The sequence below is a fragment of the Limulus polyphemus genome, unplaced genomic scaffold (genome assembly GCF_000517525.1).
Source record: "Limulus polyphemus unplaced genomic scaffold, Limulus_polyphemus-2.1.2 Scaffold110, whole genome shotgun sequence".
NCBI classification, from domain to species: Eukaryota; Metazoa; Arthropoda; class Merostomata; order Xiphosura; family Limulidae; genus Limulus; species Limulus polyphemus.
In genome coordinates, this window is record NW_013665720.1 from 828,898 (window position 1) to 842,242 (window position 13,345).

At 36.0% G+C, this 13,345-nt stretch overlaps 1 protein-coding gene across 1 annotated transcript in view; it reads right to left on the reverse strand.

Annotated features, from left to right (window-relative positions):
- Positions 1-11,365: 11,365 nt before the first annotated feature.
- The window catches only part of LOC106471123, an 11,702-nt gene continuing 9,722 nt past the window's right edge, over positions 11,366-13,345 (reverse strand). Inside the window, exon 4 of the mRNA XM_013931714.1 lies at positions 11,366-11,460. Within this exon, the coding sequence (XP_013787168.1) occupies positions 11,366-11,460 (95 nt within the window). The remainder of the gene's footprint in view (positions 11,461-13,345) is intronic.

Below are 13,345 nucleotides of genomic sequence, written 5' to 3' on the forward strand. Positions count from 1 at the left end.
CCGAGGAAGAGAGTTCTTAACTTTGATAAAATGACGATTAGAAACAACAAAGACCAATTTCCAGTATGTGTTGCTGCATCTGTTAATTTGCATGTCACAGCACTTAAGTCAACTACAATACACCCCTATGTCAGAGAAGATAATTTGGGGTAGGATAAAAGAACATTCTCAAGGAAGCCCAATGCTTGTGGAAGCAGTGGAAGACCCATACAGGCCAGAGTATTTGAAGATTGAAAGGACACTTGTGGCAGGTCATTAAGTAGTACGTATAACAGTGGCAAATTTCTCTAAATGTGAGCAGACACTTAAAGAAGGGGTATTGTTGGGTGAGTGCCAGGAGGTAGAGCCAGTCAATGTTAAAGCAAGAAATACAACTATAAAGAAAGGACATACACTTCCAGAACATTTAACTGACCCCTATAAGAAGAGCATAGTATATTTGTCGTCATCACAGGCTCTTTAGGTTAGAGAACTTATGGCGAATTATGCAGAAGCCTCTTCGTCGTATCGAGACAGAGGGGTTGTCCTTCAAGTTAGCCAATTCTCCTCCCAGTTATAGAGAACCCAGCCTCCATCCATTGTGCTGCAATTTGAGCAATGATATCTAGTATAATGTAGGTCACTCTACTATCACCTTAAGTGGCCTAGTTGGTAGTTCCACTCTCAGCCCTCTATGGGATGGTTCTCAGGCTCTCATGATCAGTACTCCATTACTACACTAGCAAAGGTACTGCATGACCTACCAGCTGTGAATTCCATGGCCCTTGATGTTGAGGCTCCCTCGTTAATGATCCATGGTGAGAGTGGTTCATGTGCTGGCTGGTTCACCTGAATGACCATTCATGCTGTCACCACATAGGGCAGAATTTTTTTATCTGATCTACACCGACCTTGCCTTGCTGGGACTTGAATACTCCTTAAGTCGAATTGATATTAGAAGTGTCTTTGGGTTTGCAATGAAGTGGTCCAGTTAGAGATGCGAGCATATCTGGTGCTGTCTTTGGATGATGGTGTACTGGCCAATGGAAAACGTTACCAGATCCCATCATTACATGTTTTTTTCTTCTTTAAGTGGTGCAACAGGGGCTAGCATGCCAGTCACTGAACTACTTGGAGGCTATGTTCCTCCCGGGTTGATGGTGTCTATGACTCAATGTCTTTAGACTTATTTCTGGTGGGTTTTCTATGGTCAACAGAAGCTGCTCAGTCCCTGTTGGCATCAGGACCAGCCCATCATTGGGTTTGACCAGTAATGTGTTTTCATCTTTGGGATCACCTATGGTCAAAATCATTCCAGTCCCGTCGACCTACTTGATGTCTTCAAACTTTTAATTAAACAATAATTCCTCTGTGTGTGCTGGAGTAGTTTCAAGACTTTGTAGTTTCAAAAATCCATTTCAAGGTTCTGGCACAGGATAATGGATAGTTGATGACGAAGAAGAAAGGCTGGCCATAGATGGAGTTTGAACTTACATACCAAAAGTCCGGATTCGAATGCAAGGCTGACTGATTTCTAATTGGTAAAAGGCTCAGCTGAATGCATAGATTGATGGGGATCATAATGCACAGTTACACTCCATAAACTTTGATTGAAGGTGCTGGTAAAGTGACATGTCTACAGGCTTAACATGTACCCATACTCCATATTGTCTGCAGAACGTGTATCCCGAGAAATGTCAAACTTCTCTATATCCAACAACTTGTGACCATGTTGCCCTTTGTTAATCTTTTCAGTCATTTGGAACACACACTATATACTCTATGATCCGACGTCATTCATATTTTAACCAACTAGTTGTCATGTAAACAATGCCACCAATACCAGTTTGAAAGAATGTGGGCAAGGACTGCAACAGGTTCATACACAGTAGAGCCAATGCTAGATAGGAATGCCGACCTTACCTTTGCCAATCTGTCATTGTCTGTCTTTATTTAGGGATTTTCTTCTATCCACAAGATGTGTAACAATGATGGCGCAAATTACAAGGTTTCACCACATGTGTGACACTTCCTGCTTCTCTTATTACACTTGCAGTTTGCATTTTCATTTTTTTTCCGTATCTTGTAATGAAACAACATTAAAAAAATACTCAGTATTTGCTTGTTAAATATATTTCAATCTGCATGACGGAAAATATTCCTATAATGGCCAAATATAAAACAATGGATACACTACATGTATATATTTATTATAATATATAAGCCATTATATATGAATTTCACTTACCATTGATAATGTCGCCTTCTCATGAATCTTTCAACTGAATCTTTACGAGAAACAGGTAAAACAGTGTTCTATAAAATCCTTGTCATTACTTTATTTTCTCCCTCATTTGTATTATTTCTTTTCCATGAAAATTGACTACTACCAAACATTTCAATATCAAATTTGAAATATTATTTTGGTATTAATGAAAATAACAGATACATTGTACTTTTAATAATACATTTCTGTTCAGCTGATACAGTTGTCTTCATATTCGTCAATTCCTAATGTTGAAATCAAATCCTTTGTCTCCATGTCCTCGTTGTCTTCTTGATGTTTATTGCTGTACTCTTTGTATAATTTATTCCTTTGTGTTAATTTATTTTAACAATATTACAATTCATGTTATTATCATTGTGCCTAAGTATACACTCAGAGGAAACATGACTCTCTTATAGGTTGAGAATCTGGCATACTTTCCAGATAAATAGCTCCATAGCGTTCTCATCATTGAGCTAGATCATGGGAGTGTTTCTCTCGACACATTGGACGACGTTTTGACTTAGAAAATTCGCTCAGTGACTCAGAAAGTAAGGGTTGAAATGTTCTTTTAGTCACCGATTTTTAAATAAAGTATATATCCTAACTTTTGCAGTAAGTCAAGTGTTAAAGACAAAAATGTGAGATATAACCTGATGGTTCAGAAAGCAAGGATCAAAAACCCTTTCAACTGAGTTTTAAAACTACTAGCTACAATATTCAGTTGTATAAACTGCTGATGTAATAAGTATTGCATCAATTCATTCCAATTCTTCGGTTGTTCTGTTGACCAGTTAGTGATCACTCAGTGCAATGCATATATATGGTATTTCACATAAACACTTGAGGACTTTTGAAAGCAAGGGCCACAACACCTTATCAGTTAGCAGTCTTTTGACTTTATTAGTGATAATAACGTCTAATTGTAATCAATTAGTCTCATCCATATCGATTGTGAGGTCAATCTTGGCATTTTGTCTGCTGGTCAGAGCTGTCTGTCATATCCATCTCCAACAATATCTTATCTGGTCTGTTATAAACCTCCAGATGAGTCTCTATAGCTTCCTGTCATTTGTTAGGTATGTCAGAATGACTTGAAACAGATCATTGTTCTCATCTAATTAATTGGTTTCACTTTCAGATATTGGTCAAGTCTGTACGCTAATTTTTGTTAGTAAAATATGGATGCAGCTTATCAATGTGTTGCACTTGCTGTCACGTGTCTCGCATTAGCTTTAACCCAAACATTAATGGATCAACTTGTCAGATTACCAGGTATGGGCCAGTCCAGAAAATCTCTAAGTTGCTTCTATGCTGCTGGCAGATACCACATCCAGACCCAATCTCGACATTGAATCGTCCATTTTTTAACATCTGATCATAGCATTTATTTTGTCATTGAGCAGTCTTCCTTAGCTATTGTTAGGCAAACTTATTTATGTCGACTATTGTTGATTTCAGCTATTTCATATATTCCTGTGAACCTTGTCGGATGTCAACAGGAAGTGGTGTTTCCCATCCAAACATGAGCATGTTTGGTGAACAGCTTCTAGATCCTTGTTCCATTCTCTATATGTCATCATCATATATGACAAGTGTTCATCCCAACTAGTTCTGTAAGGATCAATAAACTTTGCAGTCATCTGCTTGGTAATCTGCATTATCCATTCTGCTAAACCATCTGACTGGATGTGATTAGATGAAGTGTGTCTTCAGCACTCATAGGATTTACATAACTCAGCAAGCAGTTGGTTGTTAAAATTATCTTTCTCATTCCTGTGGATTTCTCCTGGTGCTCCAAACCATACTATCTAGTTTATAACAACACATCAGCTACAGTCTTTGCTAATATATAGACCAATGGATAAGCTTAAGTACACTTGTTAAGTGGCCAATAGCAACAAGTATGTATCACCGACCTGTTGTAGTCTCAATAATTATCTGTTGAAGTTTACCCTGCTTCAACCGATTCTTCTTTTGGGTAGCACACATCTTGCTGTGTTTACGCCATCACTAAACATCTTACACCAAGCATGTACAGAGATCCACTGAATGTTAGCACACGTGTGAGTAATATCTTATTGCCCTCTTGTCTTTGTGTTAAACAGAGTCTGAAAACTTATTGCTGTTGAGTTCTGGAAATTATTCTGGAGACCACTAGCAGCAGTGGTTTATAGCAGCAGTACATCACATCTTCTTGCATTTGTAATTCACCATACATGTGCCATAGGTTAAATACTTCTTTGCTACACTCCTCTATCAGTGAGGTTCAGGCTTCATCTTGTTGCACAGCAAAGAGTTTCTGTGCCAGCTTGGAGTCCTTGAGATGCTTTTCTTGGAGTCTCTGAAATATTAATTTTGGCATTCATTCACCAGTATAATCATGGATTCCTTTTTATAGCGAAATTGGCTATAGTTTCAAAGGCAATTCATGGTTCCAGCACCCACATAGTGTCCAGGATCAGAGTGTTCCACAAACGAACAAAGTTTTACCATGTGATGGAATAGTACAACGATGTTTCTCTGTTGTGAGCTACGATAATGTCATATTATTGTAAAGTTGCAATTCAGTGTGCTATCATTTCCTCTGAATTTTTAAAGTCCATAAATTTCAGCAAAGCACGGTCCACCTAGATAGTGAACTTCTTATAATACAACTATCAGTGATAGTTAAAATCATAAATAATATTCAACGTTAAACTGGTACACAATTAAAAACATTTTATTCAGGTCTATCTATGGCCTTCAAAAAGTTGATGACTCAGTAATGGATATAGAGGTGGGGTTCCGGGGTTCGAACCCTACCCTTTTTTAAGCGAATTGCCCTTAGTATGCAACATATTTTCCATCGTTTTTGGATTTTCTAAAATCTGAGAAAATAATCATATTTAAAAACAACTCGTTATATAAATTTCCTTAAATTATTTTCCTACACCTAAAGTAGAGTTAAATTGACTCTATAGAAGTACTGCGAGTTATAATCCCCATTTCACAAAGGAAAATCATTCGCGTCCATTATTCACTCTTATTCATATGAACACATTTTTAAATTGGCGGGAAACCAGAAACAGTTACTTCTGTCTTTAATTTGATTGGCATAATTTTGCATTCTTTTTATGTTTTATATGTAAAACACTTATTGCTAATACATTAGTTTCATTCATATATTCGTCCTCAAAAGGACGCTTACTTAAATCTCTAAATAATATACAATAATTTAATTTTCATGTTTATATTTTTCAGAATTTGAAATATATAATTCTTTTTTTTACTAACTGACAAAATGAAAAGGCTTTTACTTATACTTGCCCCCCAGTGGCACAGCGGCAGGTCTCCGGACTTACAACACTAGAATCCGGGTTTCGATACCCGTGGTGGGCAGAGCACAGATAACCCATTGTGCAGCTTTGTGCTTAATTACAAATTAACAAAATCTGTATCAATAAACTTGGCATTAAAAACACAATTCATAGATCAAATTTTAATAACATAAACGTTTCAATTTCGTATTTTTTGCATCATAAAACGCCAAACAACCAACACATTTTAAAATCATATATATATATATATATATAGATATATAAGTGCTAAATTTCACTTTCTGTATATCGCATGACACTTCTCCAGTTCAAGCTATTTATTTCAACATTTTCTGCTACCCACTAAGACATTGTAACTTTCCGTGGAATTTCGCATTTACATTATACATATCCTAGAACGAAACTATCAATTTCTAGCGGGAATTCGGTTATTACAATTGGTACAGATAGTACTACTCAGTACACTTAGTACTACTCAGTTCGTTTGTTTCTTTTTTGTAATTAAGCACAAATCTACTCAATAAGTGATCTGCTCACCACGAGTATCGACACCCGGATTTTAGCGTTGTAAGTCCGCAGACATACCGCTGTGCCACTCGGGGCTGCTCAGTTGGTACAGTTAGTAAACTTAGAACTACTCAGTTGGTACAGTTAATATTATAAGGTGGCTATTAAATAAAACATTACAAAGGTAGTATAAACCATTTAATTATTTTTCGTTTCTGATTGATAGCTAGAAAATAAACTATCTTTTAAATAAAACACCAGTATAGTCACTTTGGCTACTACATATTTAGTGGTTGTCTCGCCAATCTTCTGTCCTCTTTTGCAAAATATGAACATATGACCTAGAAGACAAGTGGGCAGTCAGTATTTAACCAAAGCACCATATTTTGTTTTGTTTCCCATTTTTGTTTTCTGTTACCGTAGGGTTGCACAAAAGTCAGTAAGTATTTTTCTTCGTATAAAACTCAATAAAGCCGTTATGTTAGACTAAAGTTAAAAATAAGTGGTTAAGGAATGGAATAAGTTTGAACGTAATAAATACAATTACGATAGTGATGCTCACTTATCTGTGTTGAAGAGCAACGTAAGAGTTTTTAACCCACATGAAACTGGCTATAATAATTTTTGATGTTACTACACTCTATTAACTAAGAAGCCATGTAATTTATTGAACTACACTTACTTCCTTTTTGGAAGTATATTATATTGTCAACCTAATGGTTAGGGCGTTCGACTAGCAATCTGAGGGTCGCGGGTTCGAATCCCCGTCACACCAAACATGCTCGCCCTTTCAGCCGTGGAGGCGTTATAATGTGACGGTCAATCCCACTATTCGTTGGTAAAAGAGTAGCCCAAGAGTTGGCGGTGGGTGGTGATGATTAGCTGCTTTCCCTCTAGTCTTACACTGCTAAATTAGGGACGGCTAGCGCAGATAGCCCTCGTGTAGCTTTGCGCGAAATTCAAAACGAACAAACAATTGCCCACCTAAATCGATTGTCTAATTCGTTGACAAACATACGTAACATTTTCTACTTTTAAATTTTGAAGTGTGTCCCATTTTCAACTAGAGAAGTCCTACCAGAGTTATTATCACAATATTAACATATATGTAATAACTACTGCCACTTGTAACTGTAAGTTCAAATGAAACATCGTAAACTGAAAACATATATTGGAGATTGCGCTAGTACTCTCTAAGTAAGGGACTGCACGGACGCCTATGTTATAGCAATACAAAAATCGTCTGGATTTTCTTGTACAGGTCATCATAAGCTATATATGAAGAGTGATCTGGCATAGCCGCTCTGTCTCTAGTGTTTATGCTGCTTTTCAGCTATCCAGAGCGTCCCAAAATCGAAAACCAGTGAATATCCAAAATCGAGATTTCTTACTTTCGTTCATCATCATCTTTTTTCAACAGGCCTATCACCTACCTAGCTTTAGCAGTAACTATAATTTTATCATGATATTTGATAGAGCAAAACAGTCTTCACGATATTTGACTACCTATTTTATTATTATTCTCTGCAAACTGTATAAAGGTTTAGAATACCCTGTATACCCTAGTGACCCACATACGACATTTTATAAAAAAAGTAAACAAACAAGTATAAGGGAAAAAAATTATCGCTAAATCAAAAAGCTATGTGGGGTTGTCTACTGAACTTGAAAAAAGAAACAAATAAGATAGGAATGAAAGTGGACATATCACTTGATCCGGCTAATAATCATATAGCAGACTAAGCCGTCTAGCTTTTATATGGAGGAAAAAAACCCCTACATTACTGGGTTTCTCACTGGCAAAACAAATAGGACCAGAATTTCCAATCGTAAAATATTACTCTATTATAAAATAGTCATAAAAGTAGTATTCTAAACCTAACTAAAGGAAAGGTATAATGATGAAAGCTAAGATTCTGTTCAAGCATCAAGCTTTCGATAGACAAAGTGGGGAATCCAGTAATGTGGAGATTTATTCTCCATGTATAGTCGAGACAGCTTAGTCTGTTATGTGATCAGTAGCTGGATCAAGTGATATGTCCACTTAGATCCCTATCTTGTTTGCTTCCTTTTTTCAAGTTTAGTAGCCAGCTCTACATGGCTTTTTTATTTAGCGATAATTTTTCCCTTAAACTTGTTAATCTTACACCACTCAACTTTAATAAGCCTACTTAAACTTTCTCGCATCACACCCCTACATTTGTAAAGATGCTAGTCATATTTATTCTTGTCATACTACATGCAATAACACCCACAATGTCATGCCTTCTTTTGAATCCCAGTGTTATGCTAAAGTAACACTTTGACTTTATGTGCTATACAATTCTCCATCATTTGATTGTAAAGACGTCTAACAGCTAGCATCTATAAATTCATTCTGACTTCATATTTAAATAGTACTTTACTTGTTAGTTAATCACCTTCAACATATCTCGACCAATAACAAGTTCATTCCACTACATTCCTCGCTGGTTCAGTGGTAAGTCTGGGAGCATATATTACTAAAGATCGGGTTTAGATACTCACGGTGGGCAGAGCACACATACTCCATTGTGTAACTATGCGCTTAACAGAAAACAAACAAATCATTTAACTTTGAATGGAGTTGTTTAAACATTGTTTAACAACAAGTAATTAAATTTTGGCGAAATGCTACAAGTTCTTCAAATACTTATAGAATGATAGGTTTATTTTATGTGAGTGTAAAACACTTAAATACACCATTTCAGAAATCATTCAACTGTCAGTGACTAGATACCAATTTTAGTGTTGTAGTTTCTTGGGATGTTCTTTATATGCAAATTTTCTATCGGATTTAAGCTGTTATTTCCAAGTTGTTACTTTCTGTTATATTCACCTTTTTCACTTTCAATAATGGTGCATTTTTTACCATTTTTATATTACCCATACTTATCTTTCGTACATGCAAAATATTCTCACGAGTTGAAAACTGTTCACTCCCATATTCATGTTAATTTTATGTCAGGTATATGCTCTTCTTCTCATTAGTAGGTCAGATTAGAAAGATGGTAGATGATTTGGACGTTCTTGCCAGTACCCTGAATACAGAGTGTTGTGTACAAGTACGGAGCCTCATCATATCTTTACTGTCCTTATAGGGCATATTCTAGCTAAATACCCTGTATCTTGACAATAACCCTACAGTGTAGTTGCCATTGAAACGTTCTACCGTAAGGTTTTTTCGTCCAAAACACACCACTCCTTCCTTCACGCTTACCACAAGTCATCTACTGTAGGAGGACGACAGTTTTCCAGCACCAATTTTAACATTCCAATTACACACCAATCCATAGGCACTGCGTCTGGCAATTTTACACGTGTGTCATTGTATGGAATAGCATGAATACCTAAATCATTCTCCAACTGCTTGAGGCTCCCAAGTGTTAAATGGAAGGCATAACTGAAAGCCTTTCCCCTGTGAGTTTATACCCTATTGACTTTGTTTCTGAATAAAACTGGAAATTTTGTGCGGTAAAAAATATCCAGAACGTTAACTTGATAGCAAACAGAATTCACTTTGACCTTTGTATCCACTTTTCAGGTACTTAATTTACCCTTTAAACAGTATCCAGTGATAATCGTTAATCTTTTCCAAAACATTTTTCGTGACAGGTCAAAATCCATTTCTGGAATTATTTTCACCCACTGACCAGTAGAAAATAGCAGATTTGTTGCAGTTATCAAGGTGTACACATAAACTTGATGGTTAATCTCACTATTCTTTGGTAAAGAGTAGCCCAAGAGATGACGGTGGGTGGTTTTGGTTAGTTGACTTCATCCAGTCTATTACTTCACAATTATGGCTAGCAGAGCTAGCCCTCGAGCAACTTTGCGAAAAATTCTACAACAAATCTATGGTTCTGGTGTCCTCATTGATTTATATTCCTTTATTACTTAATGCCATTAAGCATAAAGGATATCCTAGTCTTGGATGCTCTAAATCCCCGACGTGAGTGTAGGAATATTTTACGCCGGAAAGCGCAGTTAGATAATATTCCCAAAAGCAATTAGTTTTCGTTGGCATTACACTATATCCGCAAGTCGAAACAAAATAAATTTGTTGTTTTGATATACACCGTTCCACTTCAACTTTACATAGACTGTGTTTGTCAGGTTATTTGCTGAATTGTACATTCAAATCGTTTTAATATAACATATTCAACCCTCTGTACTATTAATTTTTTTTTTTAAACATCAGAACGATAGACATGGATTTGTCGCAGGCAGATAATATTTTTAGGAAAATAATTATTTCTCTTGAATTATTACTCGTCTTCGACATATTCACTGGTTTTGCATGGGTAAAACATGTCTTCTCTAGCACTGATTTTAAAAAAATAATCTTGGTCTTAAATACATTTGATTCACCCCATTGCTCTGCGATATATTAAAGATACAAAAATTCAGAATTCAATACACGCTATAGAGATAGCACAGATAACCGTTATGTACCTTTGCCCTTCACATCAAACAAAACTTCTGGACTATTATTTAATGTAAATTTCATTTTTATTGAACTTTTCTGAACAAAAATTCGATAATTTAACCCATAGTTCTTGTTTTTAGATATTTTCTGTAGTTTTAATACCTTTAACAAAAACACTAATACAGTAGACAGGAAAAGTGCAAGATACAACTAAAACAGACGAAGCAAAATTTATGCACAACAATTAGGGTTCTAATTATAGAAATAAGTAAAATGGAATGAAACATTATCTGCTTTAAATAACAACAAAAACTGATAGTCCATACTTTCATGAAGATATTTTCATTGAAACAAAAACCTAAAATCATCTATTTTATTCTGCTCGTCATTATTAAACACTTCAATCTATACATATCCCAACTTCTGAACGTGAAAAAGAATGAAACAGATAGATTTTCACAGGACTCCTATTAGTACTATATTGTAGTTGACGCTGCTAATACTTCAATTCTCACACAGGATCCCAAAAGGAAAAAAAAATGAAATGTTTAATAAAGAAATCGATGGCATAGCAGATAATAAAGACATCATAAAAATAATTCATAAAAGATTGAGAAAAAGTAAACAAATAGAGATTTTAACGAATTTTATAAGGATTTAATTGTGGAAAAATCAAGTAAAATCAAGTAAATAAAGATATCCTGAAATTTATTTCTTGAGTTGAAATATAATAACGTATTAGTGATTACCCTGTAGATCTTGGGTGAAACTACTACTACTAATAATAATAATAATAAAATAGTTCTGTGAGTATGTGTGCTGGAGGTGGTCGAACGAAAAAAGTTCCTATTCAACAGCGACGTCAGCACAGTTGCGGAAAGTCTCTTGTGGGCCACATCCTACTCGTTGCGTGCCATCTGCACAGGTTCCCCAGTTGTTTCCTATGAGAATTTAATATAATATTTATCCATAGTAATGTTTATTTATGTCGCTAACATAATAAATAAATAAATACATACTGACAACATTAATGTGGGATCAACTAATTCTTGGCATATATTTTCCACTTTTAGTTTGAGAAATTCTGCAGTAACAACATGGTTGAGAAATATCATAATGTTCAGGTCCACTTTAAAAACAGAATATTCACCTAACACAGCTCTATAACATAGGGCGCTCGACTCGCAATCTGCGGGTCGCGGGTTCGAATCCCCGTCACACCAAATATGCTCGACCTTTCAACCGTGGGGGCGTTATAATGTGACGGTCAATCCCACTATTCGTTGGTTAAAGAGTAACCGAAGAATTGGCGGTGGGAGGTGATGACTAACTGCCTTCCCTCTAGTTTTATACTGCTAAATTAGGGAAGGCTAGCGCAGATAGTCCTCGTGTAGCTTTGCGCGAGATCCAAAACAAACAAACTACAACATAGTTGTATGAGTCTCTAAAAGAAGTTGTACACATTGCTAGTCCATTTCTTTCCTCAAAGATGATACAGGGTGTCTGGTGGGATAGATATCCTCACTCCCCTTTTTGTCTTAGTATTGTAGTACAAAGAAGTTATTTTTGATATCATTCAAATACGTTTATGTAAGAGCTCACACATCAGATAGCAGAATATTTCATCACCCGACATTAGGGTGACGTGACTTTATCGAGTGGCTGTAAGAATTCCAGCTATCAGAAGAAGAAAAGAAAATAGTTTTATCAACCAATCACACGTTTAAGACTACTGTTTAGTCCTACAGGCTGGTCTTTTAATAGCACATTTAATCCGTTTTGTTTGTTTCTGGATATAAATGCCAAGAAGCGTTTTCTCGTCTTCTGAATCCATTTATATTTTCAATAGCTCTCTAATGGTTTTACGAGTTTTTTCTTTTCTTTTTTCAAAAATAAAGTAATGAGTTAACCACATTTTTCATGTTGCTTTTCATAATATTTTATTTCCATAAGCGTATGTTTGTTTGTTGTTAAGCATTAAAGCTACACAATGGGCTATCTGTGCTCTTCCCACCACGGGTATCGAAACGCGGTTTCTAGTGTTGTAAGTCCGCAGACATATCGCTGTGCCACTGAGGAGCTTTACATAAGCGATGGATGTGCTCGTTAACTTTAAGATTATTTTGTTATAAACATTTATTATATATTATACTAACTTTTTATTGAAGCATTCACGCTCTTAAAAATGCTAGCATTCAGTTTCAAATGGGACAGACATAAACTAGCTATTTACATACCGGGCTATTAATTGAAAGATCTAACGTTCGAGCCTCGATATGCCAATCAAATGCTTCGCACTTTCAGCTGTGAATTATTATGATCATTGCATTTAATTCCGCTATTTCGGTCAAGTGTGTGTGTGTGTGTGTAGGCGGTAGTTGTTGCTGACAGGTAAGACCTAGGGATGGCCGTGTCTGACAAAAAAAAAAGAAAAGACTATTGAAATAGATGTCTCCCCACATCACCCCTATCTTGACCTCAACAAAATATGACCAAAAATTCTAGTACCACTGGTATTGCTAACCTTGAACAAAAAACGTTTGTAATAATAAAGTTACCAACATTATTTCGGGACCTCATGTGGAGCATATCTGTAAATTATACAAAACAATTTTAATGTCAATCTGCCCTGTCATTATACTGGGTCAGTTAGGAAATATTATGGTTACGAAATCGGAAAACATTCCCCAAAACTTCACCCAGATACCCAAACAATAAGCAGCGAATTTAAGGAGTTGTGTCACTTTCTTAACGTGAGTGCCCGGCATGGCCAGGTGGATAAGGCGCTCGACTCACAATCTGAGGGGCGCGGGTTCGAATCCGCAT